This window comes from Montipora capricornis, chromosome 1 (assembly GCF_036669925.1).
Source record: "Montipora capricornis isolate CH-2021 chromosome 1, ASM3666992v2, whole genome shotgun sequence".
NCBI classification, from domain to species: domain Eukaryota; kingdom Metazoa; phylum Cnidaria; class Anthozoa; order Scleractinia; family Acroporidae; genus Montipora; species Montipora capricornis.
In genome coordinates, this window is record NC_090883.1 from 37,079,483 (window position 1) to 37,100,879 (window position 21,397).

General features: G+C 40.7%; 2 protein-coding genes across 2 annotated transcripts; both read right to left on the minus strand.

Moving 5' to 3' along the window:
• Positions 1-3,826: 3,826 nt before the first annotated feature.
• LOC138041359 (chloride intracellular channel protein 5-like) lies at positions 3,827-4,986 on the minus strand. The gene is made up of 2 exons (XM_068887140.1): positions 4,872-4,986; positions 3,827-4,787 (listed from the first exon to the last, which is right to left on the minus strand). Exons 1-2 carry the CDS (start codon positions 4,893-4,895, stop codon positions 4,113-4,115), a joined length of 699 nt encoding a protein of 232 aa, XP_068743241.1. The 5' UTR covers positions 4,896-4,986; the 3' UTR covers positions 3,827-4,112.
• A 4,221-nt stretch (positions 4,987-9,207) lies between these two features.
• On the minus strand, positions 9,208-19,439 carry LOC138041370 (actin nucleation-promoting factor WASL-like). Its single transcript, XM_068887147.1, has 11 exons — positions 19,216-19,439; positions 18,993-19,133; positions 18,792-18,878; positions 18,024-18,123; positions 16,457-16,558; positions 15,226-15,400; positions 15,068-15,110; positions 12,906-13,089; positions 12,068-12,537; positions 11,752-11,863; positions 9,208-10,339 (listed from the first exon to the last, which is right to left on the minus strand). Exons 1-11 carry the CDS (start codon positions 19,312-19,314, stop codon positions 10,278-10,280), a joined length of 1,575 nt encoding a protein of 524 aa, XP_068743248.1. The 5' UTR covers positions 19,315-19,439; the 3' UTR covers positions 9,208-10,277.
• Between the last annotated feature and the right edge of the window lie 1,958 nt (positions 19,440-21,397).

Sequence of the window (21,397 nt, forward strand, 5' to 3'; positions counted from 1 at the left end):
TCATTCCACGAACAGGAAATTTCTCCCATTCCCATTTCATATTTTTTTAGAAGTGTCGGGCCACCCAGTCATACCAGCAAAATATTGAGCATCGATTTAAATTTTTAGTTTTCAAAACTTGCCCAAATTGTATCGGTAGATCCTTGACTTCATCCAGAGATAGGTCAGAGAGACAACCCTGAACAGCCATGTTTTCTTCATGAAACTATCTCTCACCTCTGCTTTCTATCAAAGGCTTGCTTTTAGACATTTCAGCTTAATGATACCAGCTTGAGGGCTTGTGTAGACGAAGATGGCCCGAAAAATCGATGTTTCGTCCAGTGGTTTCCCATTCCATGTCCGGTACTTTGATGCCGATGTCAACTGCATTTTGATCGTGACTGGTATGTCTTCAGGTAACGATATGATGAACTTCTTCTTATTTTAACAGCACTCCACATTGAACTAATACGATGAAAACTTGTTGGAACCCCAAAAAAAAATAATAATATGAAAGACGATGGGACCTGGGTCGATAGGCTTGACGACTAAAGAAACTTGGTGTCCAAACCGAGCCCATAATCACAGGGCTATACAACTCCAATATTAGGTCTACGTAACGGCATTTTCACAGATCAAGCTATTTTTAGACGAGTGTTTTTTAAAAAGATTTGTTTTGCACGAGTGATCATTCCCAGTCCCTTGGGTAATAGACTTAACTGATTAGAGTGTAATGTGAACTGCTTGGGTGATAGAGCAGAGAGTTTCACTGAATCGAGTGTCGTAAAACCAAAACCAAAGTAATTACCTAAGCCAATCAAAAGCACGGATACAATCCAGTAAACCAATTACACGCAGCCGACACAAAGCGCGGGAAAATGTGCACGCGCGAGCCACGATTGGCTTTGAACCAATCACTGAGTGAAGTAACGCAAAACCAAAGCAATCCGCTAATTACTTTCGACACTCACTTGAAAATCGCTCTAATTCCTCATGCAAGACTTGTGATTCGCTGGAAAGGTCTGTATTGGTACGCAAATGATCCCAGGACCGCAAATGATCCCAGAACCGCAAATGATCCCCAAACTGTACCGCAAAATTATACCAGGACCGCAAATGATCCCCAAACTGTACCGCAAATGATCCCGGAACGCAAATGATCCCCGTTTTGGACCGCAAATGATCCCGAAAAAAAAGTGAGGAATGGCATGGAGGGTGGAATGGTCTGGATTGAGAATTAATGAGAAGAGCGCTTATTTTTATTAAAATCACTTTAAATCATGCATGGCTAGCAACAGGTTTCTGCCTCATTATAGTTTAAATTTGCCACATTTGATTATCGGATACAATCATCAAAAACTAACTTGGACGCAATTCTAAACCGATTGTGACCAGGGGCCTGTTTCTCGACAAGTCCCGATGACTTTTAGCATGTTGTTTCGAGATAACTAAAAGCGGATTGTGAAACACTTAAACCCTCTCCCTTCTTGAGATAAAGAGGGAATTGTGACATGTGAAAAGTTTAGGGACTTTCGAGAAACGGCCCACTGATCTCTTTGACGAGGCGAAAAGGACGCCACGCGGGCCTGGCTAGCAACAATCGTAACATTAATAACTAGAACGCAATGTTTTAGCCTATAAGCTTTGGTTCAACATGCAATACTGCAGTTTTGTTTTTTCCCATGTCCTTGACTAAAAGTCGTCCATTAATCAACTATGACAGAAAACGCTATCATTTGCGTAGACCTGCAATGCTCCACCGCTCTTAAATACACCTTGTGTGTAGCACTCGAATTGCCTTCCACATCTGGGACAAATCTCTCCTGTTATTTTTCCTTCGCAGTATTTTTGCTTTAATTCCTGAGCAATGGCTAGCTGGGGATTCTGAGCACTTTCCATTTTTCGCCAAAGTCACTATCGGGGAAATCTAGGACAAGCATCTGGCGATTTTCCGATATGTCGGCAAAATCTGGGACGGTCGGGAAACTGCGAAATCCCTGATCGTCTGGGATTTTCCCGACATATGAAAACTAGGCTTAAGCAAGCTTCAGACAAAGGTAAATCACCAAAGAGTCGGTTGGACATGGAATTGAGAAAGTCAGGAGTAACACATCGCCATCCTCCAGCCCCCAAAGATGGGAACTGTCTATTCCATGCAATGAATGACCAGCTAATACGCCGCGGAAGGGTCTCGCAGACTTGGTAAATTACCTCCATAGTAATCCAACAACCCCGGACGGGACTCACTTCAGAGAATTTATCAAACATGGAGCATGGGATACCTATCTGAGAAGGATGGCTATGGACGGTGAATGGGGTGACTGGATTGCTTTATGGGGCCTAATTAACATGTTTGAAATCCTGGTGGCGGTAGTATCAAGCTTAGGAGAAACGGGATTGAATATTATCCACCCCGGAGCTGGTTATGAAAACGAAGCCACTAGAGATATGGCCTTACTTGGCCATGAAGCAGAGCTGCATTACCATAGCCTGGAACCAATAGCTGCTCAGAATCCCCAGCTAGCCATTCCTCCGGAATTAAAGCAAAAATACTGCGAAGGAAAAATAACAGGAGAGATTTGTCCCAGAGTGGAAGGCAATTCGAGTGCTACACACAAGGTGTATTTAAGAGCGGTGGAGCATTGCAGGTCTACGCAAATGATAGCGTTTTCTGTCATAGTTGATTAATGGACGACTTTTAGTCAAGGACATGGGAAAAAACAAAACTGCAGTATTGCATGTTGAACCAAAGCTTATAGGCTAAAACATTGCGTTCTAGTTATTAATGTTACGATTGTTGCAAGCCGGGCCCGGATGGCGTCCTTTTCGCCTCGTCAAAGAGATCAGTGGGCCGTTTCTCGAAAGTCCCTAAACTTTTCACATGTCACAATTCCCTCTTTATCTCAAGAAGGGAGAGGGTTTAAGTGTTTCACAATCCGCTTTTAGTTATCTCAAAACAACATGCTAAAAGTCATCGGGACTTGTCGAGAAACAGGCCCCTGGTCACAACCGGTTTTGAATTGCGTCCAAGTTAGTTTTTGATGATTGTATCCAATAATCAAATGTGGCAAATTTAAACTATAATGAGGCAGAAACCTGTTGCCAGCCATGCATGATTTAAAGTGATTTTAATAAAAATAAGCGCTCTTCTCATTAATTCTCAATCCAGACCATTCCACCCTCCATGCCATTCCTCACTTTTTTTTCGGGATCATTTGCGGTCCAAAACAGGTATCATTTGCGTTCCGGGATCATTTGCGGTACAGTTTGGGGATCATTTGCGGTTCTGGGATCATTTGCGGTCCTGGGATCATTTGCGGACCCGTACAGGTCTGGTTTCGCTGGAAAATCAATCTGAAAATAAACGCCATTCTACAAATATAATGAAGTTTCAGGCCCCCAGTCATGGCCTCCTGTGTCGAATTAATCACTAAAAAGATCGAAAGACTCGTTCAATAAGGACCTCAGAAAAAAATTGTGTTCGTTTTGTGCTTGTAAATATTCTTTTGAATTTGCGTTTGAAAGCGAAGCCAAAAAGGCCCAATATAGCAGCCATTTTGGAATCATGATAAGGTGTATGTTTTCATCATACAGTTCAGACAGATGCAAATCAACTTAATTTCACCACAAAATTCATCTGCCGCATAGTGACGTGTTTCACACGAAAAAAACACATGAAAAGGTTTCTTTGTTTCTTTTAGGAACATGTTTTAAGTGGCCGATTTTGCGGTATGTTCATTATCTTAAAGCTTCGCTCTTCGAGAAGAAATTTTAATTTAAACGGGAATCGTGATGAGTCCTGCGACATTTAGCGTAACTCAGTAGGAACCTACGCGAAAATAAATTATTTATCATTTTTAAAATTTTTAATGTCTTCATTCTTTTTCCTGACTCAATTTTCGACATTAAAGAAACCGACTTCTACGAGTGTTCTAAGCGGTCATTTTCTATTAAAAATTCTAAACCAGATAACATACACAAGTTTTCCACTACCATGTCTACAAATGTGGTAAAACACCAAGATTTTAAAGCTAGTAAAAAACCGCGAGTAAATAGAAGTTGCTTTGCTGTATAAGGACCTGTATATGCAAATTTGGTAATAAAAACCAAAACTGCGGGCTTAATCTGTTAATTTATCTGCGCGAGTTAGTTCCCATCGAATTTCCCATTTTCTTCTTCCAGCCCTCTTTTATGTCGTCTTTCACTGCGTCGGTGAAAGTGTCTTTGAAAGCTCGTTCTTTGGTCGCCGCTTCTTTCAGGTATGTTAACACGGCTTCGTATTCCTCAGGGATGATGAATGCTTTCAGTTCGCCAGCCTCCTTAACATGCATCAGTTTTGGCAATAAATTACAATCTGGCAACTTTAGCATGTTTCCGTCAAGATATGCACCCGGACGTCCCCTTAAGAAGTCGTTGAGTCGTCCGAGCTCTTTGCTTAAAGCACTGCGAAGTTTGGCGTCGTTTTCAGGTTTGCTGTTTCGCATAAATATTGCGAATTTGGAATACAAATCTCGGCCGGCGTCGGTCGCTTCACTGTGCAGTGAAGGTTCGGGGAAAGTATCCTCTAAATAGGATGCTATACTGTCCGCATCTTCCATCGGCTCAAAATCACCATGACAAAGAACAGGGATCTTTAATCTTCCTTGCGATCTCCGCACAAATTCTTCCCACTTTTTTGGGTCTTTTTTATTGAGGTCAACATATTCTTGCTGGAACTTTAAATCCTTCAGACGTAAGATCATCAGGATTCGTTGGCTGGAAGGACAATCGCCCATTTCTTTATGGACTTTGAAAGGATCGTTGGAACCCTAAACAACACAAATTTCAACATTTTTTTTTGAAATTCAAAAAATACATCGGAAGCCAAGTTAGACAAAATGTAGAACACTCACCTTCACAAAAAGTGTCAAAGCCATTTATTCGGAAAATTGCGCGGATAAAATTAAGAGCGAGGAGAAAGCTGGAGCAACAACCGTCAATAAACAAAATTAAGCCTTTCCACCTCCCAGTTGGTAAAACATCAGTCGTTATCAGGTCACGCTCATTCAAATACAACCGCGCAAAGATCAACCGGCAGAACAATCAACCCATCCTATACCTCTGAAATGACTATTATTGACGATTCCCAAGTTTCTTTAAGGTGATTCCTTAGTAATAGAAGTTGTCGTAAGATTTTTTTAAAACTTTTCTCGATTGTTCCCTATATTATGGTGACTCGAAATGTGCAATCAAAAAAGTAGGTCACCAAGCTCGTTTGAGAGACATAACTTGCTCAAGTTACTCATTTAAGCATTGCGCCTTCATCTATCAAGAACAAGTTTATTCCATCGGTTCAGGCTACGTTTTGCAAGAACAGGAAGTACAGCTTTGACGTAATTCTTGAAATAACAAAACAGGTGAATTGTGTTGCTCAAAAGGAATAATTTAATGTTTGTTTTATGGCACAGGCACAAGTCTTGAAAAGGCACTGACTACAAATGTTCTTCGGGTGCGTGATCTCGAGGAGACAATTTTGTGTCCACGAGTGATGGCTACGAATACTATCTTTCCAGTAACTTTTTTTTCTGACGTAAATTTTTTGTAATTTTTTTACAGCGCAAAGAAGATCAGTAAGAGAATAAAATTATGCCAAAAAAAAGATAGGTCACCAACCTCGTTTAGGAGAAAACAGAAAGCAAATCAAGCTCGACCCCTCGACAACACGTCTCCCCGATAGCGCGGTTTCACTTTCACTGTCGGACTTAAATGTTCTTTAGCATCATCAAGGCTATCACTCGACTTTTTGTTTTGTGAGAGTTGAAAAAGTTTCTTGTTTTGCTCTTTACTGCTTGTGCTCTGAAAACGGCCATTCTTCTTTATAGCGAGCTTTCCCTCGCGAAAGGTCGCCATTTTGAAATGTTTTTGGCCACGTTCGATATATCAATATTCACACATGGGTACGAGTCTTTATGGTTTAATTTAAACATTTTTTTGTTTAGAATATCCGTTGAGACTTGTGAGACAAAGAGCCATGAAATTTGACCATAAAGCCTCTTAGCCATGCCTGAATACGAACGGGGCTTACGCTGTGTTATGCGCAGAACAGGATGCGCAGTGCAATACTAGGGAATCACCTTAAAGTAACTATTGCTGGTTTTCACTCACGTGATCAACAGCCTTGTTTTTCAACGAAAACAAAAGGAAGTGTTTGCATAATAATTGAGTTAAATTCCCGGAGGATTTGGTCGGGGCACCAACATGGCCGCCTTTTCTTTGTTAAGGGGCACCAACATGGCGGTCGTGACGTCATGTGAAAACCGACAATTATCGTCAATTTAGGACGCTTAGCGCTTGATAGGGATTATGGGAAATGAACATAAATACAAATTTGCAGTTTAAACAATTTTTTTAAACGCGTAGCTCGATCTCTTCAAAAACTGTCGATCGTCATTGTACCAGAAGAAGACTGGTTTGGCCAGCCGAAATATAGTACATTACTTAATCAAATCTACCTTGAAGTTGTATCGGCTCTTGCTCAAAATATTTAGTTTTCAACTTGTAATTCAACTCGTAATTAAGCCAGTTGATCCAACGTACACCGACAGGAATATTGTCCACAGTTGCTTGCTTCAAAACCCTGAACAAGGAGCACCATTCTTAGCTTCTGGCGAAAATTAAATCCCGTTTCCAGTGCGTACACACTTCCTGGGTTTCCTCATATTCATGAAACGAAATGCGGGACCCGAAGCCAAGGGAGAGGAACGAGATTGCACGAGATGTTGTTTTTATTTTTCAAGAAACTACCAAACGAGAAAAGAGAGCATAACTGCAAAAGAACTGAAATTGGCCATTTGCTCGACGCACGTTGTTATTCTCCGTTTGAAAACTTTCCGTAGGCTGCGACAAAACCAGCTTTTCTATATGTACATAAATACGAAACGCCGATTGGATAGTAGTTTAGTATCGCGTTTAGGGCCAACGGCAAACGTCAGGCTGAAATTTGCCTTTTGCCAAAAATCAAAGAAGCGTGGCGATGTTGATTCATTTTTTGTGACTACTCCTCGTTGAGAGAATCCACTGATGTTGTAGTCTGCGTGGCAACCATTTCCGTGGGGTTCCACAGAGCAAAACTTTTTTCTCGGTCAAACACCGAAAAGCCCGCTTCCCGGTCTTTCTCACGGAATGCGCGAGCTATTAATAGAGTAAGTGTCAGTAAACGTAATCTTCAGATAGTGTTAGGTATCGCATTGTCTGGCTTTGACCGACACGAACGCTTGTTCTTTGCATACCGTATTGTTATCCTGGGAGCTTTTACATGTTATTGTTCAAACAATCAAAGGAATGATGTCCAATTTTCATTCTACCCTACACAAGTAGTCACATGTAGTCCTAGACTATCTAGATGTTTTTACCTGTTATCTACAGTTATTGAGAAATTTCTCAAAAGAGATAAGTTAGAATAGGAGAATTTTCATGCTTCTAAAGCAAATAACGGGCTGCTGTTTGACGTTTCACGTAAACACGAAGCAAAATCTATCGTCCTTCCATGTTATTGGACGCCATGTGTTAGAGCGAGTTTCAATTGAGTGTCGTAAAACCAAAACCAAAGTAATTACTTTGGCCAATCAAAAAGGACTAATACAATCCGGCAAACCAATCAAAACTCGAAGTAATTACACGAAGCCGACACAAAGCGCGGGAAAATGTGCACGCGTGAGCCACGATTGGTTTTGGTTTCACTTCTGATTGGTTGAAAAAATGGCGCGAGAACTTTGAACCAATCACTGAGTGAAGTAAGCAGAAACCAAAGTAATTATCTAATTACTTTCGACACTCAATTGAAAACCGCTCGAAAATAAATCAATATATACTAAAACATTGGATAGCATTGAGGGCGCGCTCTGATTTGCTACTCAAACTCCGAATTTCCTTTACTGTTCACATCCGAGAAATTCGCTCGGGATTTGCCCCCAAAAGTATTGTACTCGTTGCAGGTACCATCTTTGTGCTCCGCGGCAAGGTAAATATCCACCTCAAGCTACCGACACTGAGGTGAATTGTCATTGATTATTGACTGATTGATTGAGGCGGACACGAAAGCGAAGACTTAAAAGTTCGAGCTACATTAACACCTCCGCTGTAGCCTGTTCCAAGCTCCCAGATAGTCGAGAAAGGGAAAGAAATGCGTGCGAAAAATGTGTAGGGGCTTGGGTCGAGGCGACGCCCCGACCCAAGCCCCCACTCACTTTTAACACGCAGTTGTTTTCGTTTTCCCGACTATTTGGGTGCCGAGGAATTGCGAATACGCGAACCTCAGCGGAGGAGAGAGAGACCACAACAATCATGATCACGGTACGGTTGATAACCGACATTTAGTGCGGAGCCGCTCAGGGTAGACGTGCTCCAAAGTTGGTTGGCGCAGTAGCGTTGAATACCATAACCATTACGAGATTTCGACACATGAACCAATGGGTAACGCAAACCCACACTTCGAGCAACTCAACGCATACATGTAGCTAGCGTAGCAGGCGGTTTGGTGTGCTTTTCGATACAGCGTCGGCGCGAAAACTGGACAGAGGTCACTTTAACCCCAATCTCGACCCCACAGCTCTTCTCTTGACTTAGGGAGAGAAGAACTCTGGGGAACCCTGAAACAAAGTGTCTTCTCATTTGTTTTCGTGAAGAACAATCAAAATAGGCTCTAATTGGTGCATTCATGTTAGCAGGAGAAGTGAGCAGGCGCGGTACGGTTCAAATAGCCAATTTTTGGCTATACGAAGCCTACGGCGCATGTTCTCCCACATAGAGTTTCCCAGAGCCTCGGGTCAAGTACAGACACAAGACCCGAGGCTCTGGTGACGAGAATGACTTTAACCCCAGCACTTGCCTTTTCTTTTGACCTACGTCCATCTTTCGCGATGATTATGTAAGAAACACACACCAAACCCCCTGCTACGCCAGCTACTCGGCACAAAAATCCACATGTGCCATATCCAAGGTTACAAATGAAATAAAACGCGACATGTTTGCACTGAAATCCACCACTCTTGATTCAAATAGCTCCGTTATAAAGGGGGCGAGAGTCGGGTTTACTGTTGCACGGCTCCTGTCCACACCTTGTATGTCCGAATGGCTCAGGTTGGTAGGGAGTTTCACCAGAAACCCATAAGGGTTGAAACGTGTAATTTCACGGAAGCATACCGTACGAAGCATGCCTCTAACACCGTAAGTCTTGTCAGTCACTGTTAACTTTCAATTGAATTTTATTATCACAATCAGTTGATACTGGTCTTCGTTTCCTTGACATAAACATTAGAAAGGAAGAAGTGTACCATAGATTAAGGGAAATGAAAATGATCATTATCGTGGTTAGTTCGTGGTATTTTTCATTCCATAATTTTACAAGGAGCATTGCGTTTTAATATTAAATTAATTAAACACTTTCATACCAGCTCATCGAGCACATATAGCTATTTTTTGAAATTGTGAAAATTCTATCTAATTTTACAAAATTAAATGTTCTGTGATGAGAGAAACGTACGTGCACTCTGAATCTGTCAAGGCTAACGTCATATTTTCCCATCAAACATTACAACAAAATTATTATAGCAAAATGGTTACGTAACCGCAGCCTCGATTTTTGACGGTCACTGGACTGAATGAAGTACAATTCCGGGAGTAATCTTACGAGTTCATCTCGAAATAGCAGCGCCTGAGACGCAAGGCAAGGCGTCTTTAAAATCAAAGTATGACTACTCCCTAAATCGTACGTAAGTCCTGCTTGTTGCGAACGGTGTCTTTTTTTTAAGTAAAAGAAACATGGTTTCTAATCACTCGAGCGAATGCCAGTAATAGGCCTTGCTCTCCCCAATTGACCAATACACAGTTGTAGCTAGGGCGCCAGGCCTACGAATGGAAACGAGGCTGCCGGTGACCCTATTTTGATACAAACCTTTGTGCTTTTCTGATGTTAATGTAAACTAGTTTGAATTACAATTTACAATTTACATGATAAAAGCAGTGAGCTCTGTATCAATACGATGTCACCGGCAGCCTTGCAGCAAGCAACTGTAAAATGGGCTATTCAATCCAAGAGGTGTAAAAGGGATCCTTTTAAACCACAATTTCCCGACAGGAGGCTTAGAGGAGTTGATTTATGCAGCTCCTAGGTACAGGATTTTAAATTGAAAAAAAAAAGAAAAAGAAAACTTCGCAGCACAATTCTAACATTTTACAAACTACATCCAAGTTCCTCTAATATCCCAGAGTAATTGACAATGCATTTCATTCTATTTCCTGACAATAACCATTTTTTTAACTTAATCCATCCACTCATCTTCATCATCCTCAAATTCAGATCCACTTTCTCCACTTTCACTGTCTAAAATGTTAAATAAAAAGTCAAAAAAATTAGCGATGGCCTTTTTTCAAGTTCGCACAGTTTGCTGTTTTCAAAACCTTGCTAAAAAATTTCACAACGAAAGCTCGTCCTGCTAAATAGTTCATGTCTCCTAGATATGGGTCTTCAGGTAAGTTACAGATGTGAGTACTTCTTCCACACGTTTTCCCAGTTTTGACCTAATACTCTATCCTCAAGTAAATTAAGGCACGGGCCTCAACCTGGCCCCAAATTATTGTACAAAAAAGTAAAGGGGTGGTCTAACCTCTGAAGGTTTAGTAATAACATCCTAAGACTTTCGCAGACCAATAATGCCACAAAAGTTTTTGCATTGATGAGGAAGACGTATGGAAATGAGGTCACGCGACTTGTTACCGCCACAAAACTCAAAATAAAAAACGGCAACAGTTTATGCTAAAATTTACTTCATTTCGCTACTATTTGATTACTTAAAATGGTAAAAGAAAACGAACTGTGCTTGGCCTTTGTTAAATGTCTTTAGTTTTGAAAATATACGGCATTTTGTACTAGTGCCTAGTCCCCATGGAAAATGATTTCTTCATTCGGACATTTATTAAAAAAATTATCTGGAAATGTCCGAGCACAGAAATGATGTACCCAATAGTGTTAACATCATAAAGGTAAATCCAGCCACCAGAAAATGATAAAAAGTGTTGCAGTTTAGCTGAGAAGATTTTTGTGCTAAAAATAACTTTGACATGTCACGTGATAATATATCATCCTATGTAGCAGTTAAAGCTTCACATCTTATTGCTGCTAACGATGTCCCAGAATTATTCCCACCATGTAATAGGAAATGGATCAATAGTTAGACCACCCCCTCACTTATTTTCATAAAATAGAGCTGGGCCCAGGCCTCAAATCAACTAAGTCTGAGACTTGTCAAAGACATCCTGAGGGGTCCTGAGGGCACAAATCAACCTTCAACTTCCTGCAACAATCACAATGATGTAAGGACCACAATTGAGCAAGGTAAAGAAAGAATTGTAAATGGTTTGAACCCAGGAGTCATATCATAAAGTAAAGTACGATCATCCGGGTGAGTCAATGTCATCTCAAACAGTCCTTCTCAGGACTACACTCACCCGGACGATCGTACTTTACTTTATGGTAAAAAAAGAAGTAAAACAAGACCCCTTTTAAATTAAGGGCTTTTTTGTTCTGACAATGGTATCAATGGAAGGTAGCAATGTTCCCTTAACGCCCACGGTTTGTTTATTCTATTTACAAAATCAAGCTATTCAATTGTATTATATTGAGAAACAAAACAAAAGAATTGATTGAATTGATTGCAACGGAAGCCAAGCAATTCTCTTCTGAATCCTTTCCTTTCATTGAACTGAATTAACTAAGTTGCTAACATTATAACATACCTGATGAATGAGTGTCCTTCTTGATATTCTCCAAAGCCATTTGAAGAGCACCCAAAATACCCCCACCATCACCCCCTGGGGCAGCTTTGGGCTTTGCTTCAGCATCTGATACCTATCAAACAACAATCACAATGTTATAAGCTTATACTGAATACCAATGCAATCTATTGAATTTCAGAGAACAGTTTTCCTCAGTATTTTACATAGTTTTCCATGAAAGTGAAGACATGACAAGAACACAATATTCATAATTCGGCCACAATCTTATTTTTGATCTAATAGACCTGTCCTCTTGAAGTAGCCATTATGCACTCACCCGTTTGAGCTGAACACCCGTCCTGATATCGCTTAACAAACCACTCCTGCCATCACTGCTGATTGGCTTTCTGTCACTAGGCGAAACCTTCTTCAGTGAAGTTCCTTGGTGGATCTGATTAAGCAAGGAACCACGCCCACCACCCATTCCATTGAAGCTAGGAGGAGGCGGAGGAGGACCACCTGCTCCCATAGGAGGGGGAGGTGGGGGAATTCCACCCAATGGTGGAGGAGGGGGTGGTGCTGGTGCTGGTGGGGGAGGTAGTCCTGATGGTGGAGGAGGAGGTGCTCTAGACATAGGTGGGGGTGGAGGTGGCCCCCCTCTTGATGGTGGAGGGGGTGGAGGTCCACCACGAGATGGTGGAGGTGGTGGCGCTCCAACTCTGGAAGGGGGTGGAGGTGGGGCACCACGTGAGGGAGGAGGTGGTGGAGGTGGACCTCGTGAATGAACTCTGGATGGTGCTGGAGGAGCTGAAAATAAAAGTAGTTCAAAATGTAATAAGCACATTCAAAATATTGTGAAAGCTGCGGCTCAGGTCAAAAACTTGTCTTTTCCTGTGTTTAAAACTAGAAAGATGCTAAGTGCATCCCTGAATCTCCACAATGTTTGTTTGTTCTTGGACAATTTGAAGCTGGCCTACTGTTACTGAAACCTGTCATGAAAAAATGAGGTATGAAAACTTCATAACCTTTGTGAAGGTCAACAGCTTATCAGTAACAACGATAGCAGTAGAGCACAGGTGCACCAATTTGTTAATTCTCTTCAGCAGTGACCTTTAATGCTTTTATGGATCATTTCTAGACTCTTTTAGAGACATTAAAATCACACAAATCATTACCCATTTCCGTCAAAGGCAATTTCTTTTCCATCTCTATTTCCCTTGTGACATTTTCAATTCCACCCCTTTTTTCCACAAAGTCATAAATGAACTTCATGGTCTCCTTCGTTTGTTTCTGTACATCTGTTACACCAACTAAATCAAAGAGCTTCTTCCAGTTGTCATCCATCTGAACATTGTCAATCTAAGACAAAAAAATTTAACAACTGCATCACTATTAAATGGAGGTTGGATGCCAAGGATATGTCCAGGGGCTTCCACTGGAGGCCAGCCAGCCAGCCAGCCCCTTGACTGAGTAATGCTTCCATGGCCAGCAATCCCCACAACCCAGCCATGAGCCCCCCCCCCCCCCTCCCCACCAGGCATCCAGGCACCCATCACACTGATGGGTGAGGGGAGGGGAAGCAAAAGCCCAACTGTACAGGCATGGCAATAATGGCTGGCAAAATGTCCGATGAATTGCCTTTTGCTTTAAGTGCCACTATGACGAAAATCGCATCTTTTCTATCGAAGCCATTTTAAGACATAAATAAGTAGCCCGCATGAGAAGAAAAATGCTCTTTACTATTTCCAAATATCTCTTTTTGTTCCAGAGATATTCAAGCTTTTAAAATATGCAAATTAGCCAAGTGATGACCTCATGCACTCAACCAAATTTTGATGAAATATGATGAAAAAGGATATCTCAGCCAATTTGCATCAGAAATGTTTGATTCTTTGCAGTAAGATTCTACTAAATGTGCTCCACAATTTGAGCTTAACAGTTTTGTTACCATGGTAACATACTGGGTTCCAGACCTCTCCAATATTAAAGGCATTTCTGGCCACCTTTGGCGTTCTATTTTCATATTTGCAAATGGTGCCTCATATAAATGATCTAACAAGCACATAAATATGTTAGCTTGAGTTTGTGGCCTTGTTTAACCTTTTTTGAGCTGAAAATCACTTACATATTGAAATCAAGTGGGTGGGGACTGGAAAAGAGTGGGTTGCCATGGGAACACAATGTTTATGGCCGTAGGTGTGTTTTCTGTAGAACTATTAGCCTACCAAGTTTCAATGGTCTGTGCTGCAAAGTGGTGAAGATAGCTCTATTTATATACTTGATGTAATATTGGGTTGAGTGTATGACATCATCAGTCATCTCATTTGTATATCTTACACATTTTTCAACCTTAAATATCTCTGGAACTAATGCAGGTATTTGCAAACGGTAAAAGGCATTTTCATTCTTTCATAGAATTCTCTGTAATATGCCTAAAAAATCATGAGGTAAAAATTTGATCATAGTGGCACTTTAAGTGACTGAATGAGTCTGCGCCTGTGCCAAATACCGCTGACTGCTCTTTGATGATTAACCAGCCCAGACCACTAGTGCTCTTTGTAAATACATTTAACTGCATTTATTGAACATCATTTCAAATACCTTAAATTATTGGTCTTCCCTTAAATTCCACTGTTAAAATTAGATACAAAAGAAATAAAATGCGAAGTGCCTTGGAACATAGAAATAAGAATGGCTTTTCCAAAACCTGCACATTCATCAACCACAACTTCCAAATTACTTAAATTAAAACTCACTGAAAATGGCTTGAAATGGCATGTACTAAAATCAGGAACACCCGGAACACTCCAATTTGGCTAACCCTAGGCCTCGCTAGGCCTTAAGTTGGATTTTAGGCCTAGGGTTAGCACACCGGAACACCCTAGAAGTTAAGGGTTAGCCAATTGAGGGCTAACCCTAGGCCTAAAAACCAACTTAAGGCCTAGCGAGGCCTAGGGTTAGCCAAATTGAGGGTTTTGGGTTACTTCCAGGGTGTTCCGGAGTTCCGGGGTGTTCCTGGTTTTAGTACATGCCGCTTGAAATGATCTTAGTAATCAAATGAGTTTCTTGTTAAAGTAGTACATGTAGTTACTGTTACTCCACATGACTTCCGCAGAGTTAGGTTTGTAAAAATTACATTAAGCTTCTGTTCTTGAAAATAATATTCTCTGCCAAAAAGAAAAGATCATTATTTCCACTGTACCACATTCTTTGTCATGACTACCATTTAAGGATGAAGTGTTGCTGTAGAGTCGGCCCTTCTCATAAAATAGTCTCTAGCGATTGTTGAAACTGGTTTGGAGCCACCTGACACCCTCATGAATCATTTCTCACTTACATCAAAACCACCTTGAGGGTCCCAGCCAATATGTCCAACATGTCTGCAAAATGGAAAATGATGGTCCATGAATTTGATAAATGCAAGGTGTCAAAGAAGTTCAAAAGGAATAAAGAAGCACAAATGCACAAAACCTTCTATGACATAGACCAACTTACTGAAAGTTCTCAGGGTTTCCAATGTCCTCTTTTGTGATTCTCCTTTTGCCGCCTTTCTTGTTATTGCTTGAGTTTGACTTGCTCTCTTTCCTAGTACTTTTTTTCCTCTGCATTGAGCTATCAATGGATGAAAGACTGGTTTGGGATGGTGAATGACTCATACTAGTAACGTTCTCTGTGAAGAAAAAGATTATCAGTTTACTTCCACAGCAGCACCACACTTTTTTGTCAGTAGGACTATCGCGATAAGACTGATCCCAGTTTCAGTTAGTACTAATTTGGAGCAACAGACACAAATTGAAGCAATTTTTGTTCCCTTTAGGTCATTTTCTATACATTTTTATTCTTTATAACTCACACCACTTCTGTCAATATGTGACAAATCAAAATCTACAGTGTACTGCAGTCCACAACATTGAATTTATTTTGAAGCCGCCATGTCGTCTTTGTCCTTTTTTGCGTTACACAGAACATGTCATTCCAGTTCAGATTTTGTTGGTTTAGAACCAACCAGTTCAGGTTTCGTTGGTACTTTTCACTACAGTGCCTGTATCTTCATCAAGGGTTACTACTTAACTCCTTACTCCCGATAATGCAAACTCTGGATAACTCGAACCTCTGGGACCAGTGAGAGTGTCTAATCGGCGTGGGTGGGTGGGTCGTGGGTCCCTAACCCTAACCCTAACCCTAACCCTAACCCTTTTTTTATCAACGACAGGAAATTCTCGAAACAGACAAGCCCTAAGCCAAATTTGGACAGAGCACTGAGGGAGCGAATATATATATTTTTTTATCTTCAAACAAACACGACCCACCACCCACAACCCACCCACCCACACGATTTAGCCTCACCTGGACCAGTGAGGAGACACCTAACAGCATTTGTTTGGTGTAAAGGTGATAGAATGTTGACATCACAACAGTGGATTTGTCAGTAGCTCAATCAATAATGAGCACTGTCAGCAAGTTGAGCAACAGGCCAGTGGTTCAAAACATTGCTCAAAATCTTTTCTCATTTCCTTCCTTTTGTTTGCTAAAATTGAAAGTTTTACATGCTGTGTTTCGTGATAACAGATTCATGGATAAAATGGGTCAATAACATCTGGGTCTACTCAAAGCTACGTCCCCTTGAACTCAATCAGTCCTGAAAGTGAGACTAACGCCAGACAATTTTAGCCCTCAATGTGGGCTGCTGGCAAGGATGAATGGGTTAAAGAGCAGTAAAGCTCACCACTCGACTGTACAGATGCTCTCTTGTTCGTGTCCACATGGCCTCCGACAGCTGGGGGTGGAGGTGGCTGTTTGTGTCTGGATGAATTGTCTCTTCTCCTATCTGGAAACCAATAATAATAATTACGTTTCAAATAAACTTTGTTTTGGAAAATCAAATCCATTCCCCAAAGACTTAGCCTTTTAAAAGAACTCAAATAAATATGTCAGCTCCTATTTCAGTTACAAGGTGTTTCATCGACTTGTAGCACGATTTACATGTACAGTAGTGTAACACAGGTCATTTCTATCAAAATGTTTAAAATATTCCCAAACTACCATTACTCCCTAGATATTGTGTAATTAACATCTCACAAACACATTTGGTGAATTTTCTTTGATTATCTACTGTTTACAGCTATTTCAGGAATTACCCAGGTTCCTTTGAGGGCATGGCAATGCAATCGGCATGGCACCTGACATGCAAATCCATTTTTCACTTTTTAGCCAATGATTTTTAATAAAAATACTGCCCCCAACATAAAATGAGTGGTTACCAAGGACTTCTTCGATGTTTGTTCACATTTCTTGTGCGATTTCAGCTTGCAAAATGATTGCATTGAACGTGGCGGTTATTTGATTGTTACACTTAAATAACATTTTTCCGATGCATTTTTTGGCAAACGTTTTTGTTTTATTTGTACACAAAGCTACCACAGTTAAGGGAATGACTCAAGACCAATAATTGAACTGTGTTATTGCATGAGTTCAAGACCTTTGATACACCAGAGGCTGAGATACAGACTTTTGTGTGGGTAAGTAATATGTCAATTTCATTTGTCAAACTAGTACAACAGCCTTTTTTCTGAACATGAAAACTTATTATTTCTTCATTACCTTGAGATATCTGTGGAAACCTTTCTTACTCAATGGTAAAGGTTTGTGAACTCTGTTCAGAGGAATGATCTTTTCTTCTAGGTGCGTGTGAAAGTAGCAAGCCTTACCTTTGTATGAAATGGAGCTGTTTCTGACCGTGAGCGTAAAAAATACACACACTCAAAACAGCAACTGGTGGTCAAATTATATTTCTGGTTATTTGAAAAATAGACACATAGAATTGTAATTTTGCCTGTTGTGTCATTTTGCCCCCCTAAATATTTCTGCTTGATTCAATTTTCTAAGTATGACTGTGTTGAGGGCAAAATTTTACTTTTTCAGCTACTTCGTGCTAAGAATCTGTTGTGCGTTACACTCTGATTCTTGCATCCTTCTTGTCACATCTTGGATTTTTTTATACAAAGGTTCTCTCAAATGATAAAATTGTAACATATCATTAAAATACACCATTGTTGAAGCAATCTACATAGTTTGAAAGAATTCGGTCATTTGTTTGCAAAGATATTCTGAAATATATTTCAGCATCCACTGATGTACATGTGTATCGTGCTACAAGACATATTAGAAATCACTTTTATTTAGCAAGAACTTCTAGCTAATGGCAGGAGCAATAATATTTATTAGCTTTATATTAACACCTCAAAAATGATAAATTGACACAAAAAAGAACACCAAAGTCACTTGATCTTTACCCAGTCGTCTTTGCTCCTTCGCTTTTAACCTTCCCTCAATCTCATTGTAAAAATTTTTGGCTTCATTAATTTCCGCAAAGTTAAGACCAGCATTGTAGTTCTAAAAATCAAATAGTAATAATTATTATTACTGGGGTTCCTACCCTTGACCTCCTGCATAATTGTAATAATTCACTCTTATTACAACTATGGAGGAGGCCATGGGTTCAAACCCCAGTCAGGCCAACACTCAGGGCTTTAAAATAACTGTGAAGAACGTGCCCCTGTGTAAGTTCATCTGCAAATGGTAAGACTTCCAATTTTCTTGGATAAGTACTATAAACTGTAGGCCGTGTCACATAATATACGACTCTGCAGGGGCCACAGAGTACATTTGAAAGTGGGGGGGCTAGGTTCACACCGCAGGAAAAAGGTTGGGGGGAGGGGGGTGGGGGCAACCCAGCCCCTCCCTCTCTGCAGCGCCTGAGTGGTCAACAATGAAAAGACTGTTTCAAGTGTACTACTGATCGATTAGACCATATGAATATCCTTGGATAGTTGTCAAATTGAAGGATTGCAGGTATCTACTGTAGCTTCCCGCTGTAACTGGTGGACATAATAGTATTTTGTCACTTCCCATTCGGATGACACAACATCATGCACATATATAGGCATGATGGATGTCCAAAATACGAGACGTTTGACTGCTCTCTGTAATAAACAGACGCTAAGTGCAGAGGAAAGGTAAGTGAAAATTTGGGATATTTTGCTTCATAAAACCAAGCTTACATCGCCTGCAAAGGTGTAAAAGTACGGACGCGAAGCTGTGTACTTGAACTGGTTGTAAAGTTCCTGCTCCCATTCCAAGCTTTTGGTCTGAAATATAACGCAAAGCACTTTACAAATAAAAAACAAAACTACCAACATTTCCAAGGAAAAATGTCAAGCATCAACGGGCTGGATAACGATTGAATCGGTTCACAAACTCACCGCAAGACTGTACATTCGAAGAAAATACGAACGTTTGCCATTATCTTTTTCGAAACAAATAACTCCAGTAAGTTTCTTCTTCCATCGGTTTCTAGATTCTGGTGGAGCGATGTAAAGTTGGGCGACAGATGTTGCTAAAGTCTGAAAAAAAAACACACATTTAATGTAATTGTTGCATTACGAACTGAGTGTACAAGTTAACGTTTCAAACGAACGAACTTACCGTACAGCGACGGCCAATCATCTTAAAGAGTTCATCATTTTCGTAAGATTTAAGGCAAGAAGACGGCCTGTTGAAGCCGTCAGCTTTTGGCCCTGACATATTGTCGCCCTGAAAGCTCCCTCGTTGACCGAAATTATGAAATAAACTAAATATGATGCGGCCTGACTCTCTTTTCAGGAGTGCAGGAAATCGAACCAGGTTTCATTCCGGGATGATGTCACTCATAGTTCGAAAGGGAGGCTGTAGGCCCACAGGCAACCCATGTCGTAAGCCCCAAGCGCCTCTGTGTTTGGAAAAAAATTGTGGTCTTCAACTCAAATGAGGAAGCAAAGGAGTAAAAAAGTGACTATGGATCTAGATTCGCCAAGACCTGGACTCAAAGATGACAAAGGTATATACCAAGGACAAGAGAAAATATTATTTTAATATTATAGTATTTTCTTTTGGCAAGGGTAAGACTTATTCACATGATTTCTATCTCAAGTAGTTCAAAGCAATTAGCCTTCTTGGGCTTCTTCCCAAGTATCTTTTTAGTAATATTGCAAAACATTTTAGAACCAGCTCTCTAGGAATTGTTTCTTTTCTTCCGGAGAATTGCGAGAGTCGCTTACAAAGTTCAATTCAAACAAAGACAAAAGCCGCGTTTTTTTTAGCATTCCACAGTAGAAGAGGGGGCGTGACTTCAATGTTTTCATCTTTCCTATCACCAATCTGGAAACAAAATAGCCTCTTGTTATTACCTATTTTGCCAAGATTGCAAAGCTATTGTTAAGCGTTAATATACACTTAATGTATGGTCCCGAGGGAAACTCGAGTCTTGATGTTTCCCTCGACTTCGTCTCGGGAAACATCAGGACTCTCGGGAAAACAAAATTAACTAGTGCTTTGTTATATATGTAGACTTTTCCTTCAAAAATCGCAGCAAAACATCCGGAGTGGGCAACAACTGCGGCATTCCGGTCGGGATACATTTGAATTTGATCAGGGGCACGTGACCAAGAATCAACCAATCACAGTGCTCGTTTGGTTGAGTGAAAGGCTAGATATATAACAAGGCCTATAGTCTCTCCGATTTCCTTGACAACATATCGTTTTCTGAATCAATCTCAAACCGCTGTAATGGTAGCATCTTGGCCTGTAAATACAGCGTTGATGTTCCTTGCGAAGTAACTCTTTTAATAATGAGTTTCTTAAAGTATGTGCTTTCTTTTCACCTTGTCATTTGCAAACAAGTTTTACTTTTGTCTGTGCTTGTGCACAAACGCGACTTTGTATGTGCACTCACATTTTCTATGGCAGATAGATTCGTAAGGTGTAATATTGTCCTGTAATAAGAATTCTTTCTCGTATACTCTTCAATTTTTACCGTTGTTGCATAAATTTGAAGCTTCTTTGTACCCTTATGGAAGTGAGGGCTTTTTTCCCGTCTGGAGGATGTACAGCTTACTGAGACCGTGACACTAAAGAAATAAAGAAGAAACAACTGACCTTGGAAAAAGTTTCACTATATTTTTAACAGCTGTCAAACAACATGCTGGAAATGGTTTGAACCCAGGAAGAAGATAACTTGACGGAATCTGAACGTTCGGATGAGTAATAATAAGAACTCTGTTTGTTTCAAATGTCAACTGTATTTAGCGCTGGAGCACTAATAGGAAACCAGAATTCAGTTTGGTTTTTTTCCTTATTTAAATTTTGTATTCCCAGTGGGGTAAAAATAACAATAGCTCTAATTAGCATGAGACACGAAAAACCTGAAGGATTCTGGGAATTGTAGTCAAATGGCGTCATCAAACAAATGTTCTATTGGGGGCACAGTACAGAAATCAATTCAACTCATATCAAATCGTAGCTTGGATTTTGAGGAGAGCGAAAAACCGGAGAACCCGGAGAAAACTACTCGTAGCAGAGTAGACTGATATTAAACCAACCCCAACCTATGTGGCGCCAAGTCTATAGCCTGCAGAATAGGCGGATTAACAGGGCCAGCGCGATACCGAAGCGCGCGCAAAGCGAGAAATTTTTTCTTGCCTCCCTCGCGCTTTGCGCACGAGCTCGAGTATCGCGTTGGCCCCGCTACTCCGCCTGTTCTGCCGACTACCAAGTCTAGGAATCGGTGGGAGGCGAGTTCTCTCGCCCATGCGCCATTTCTGCTCCCGATGAGAATTAGCCTCCCACACAG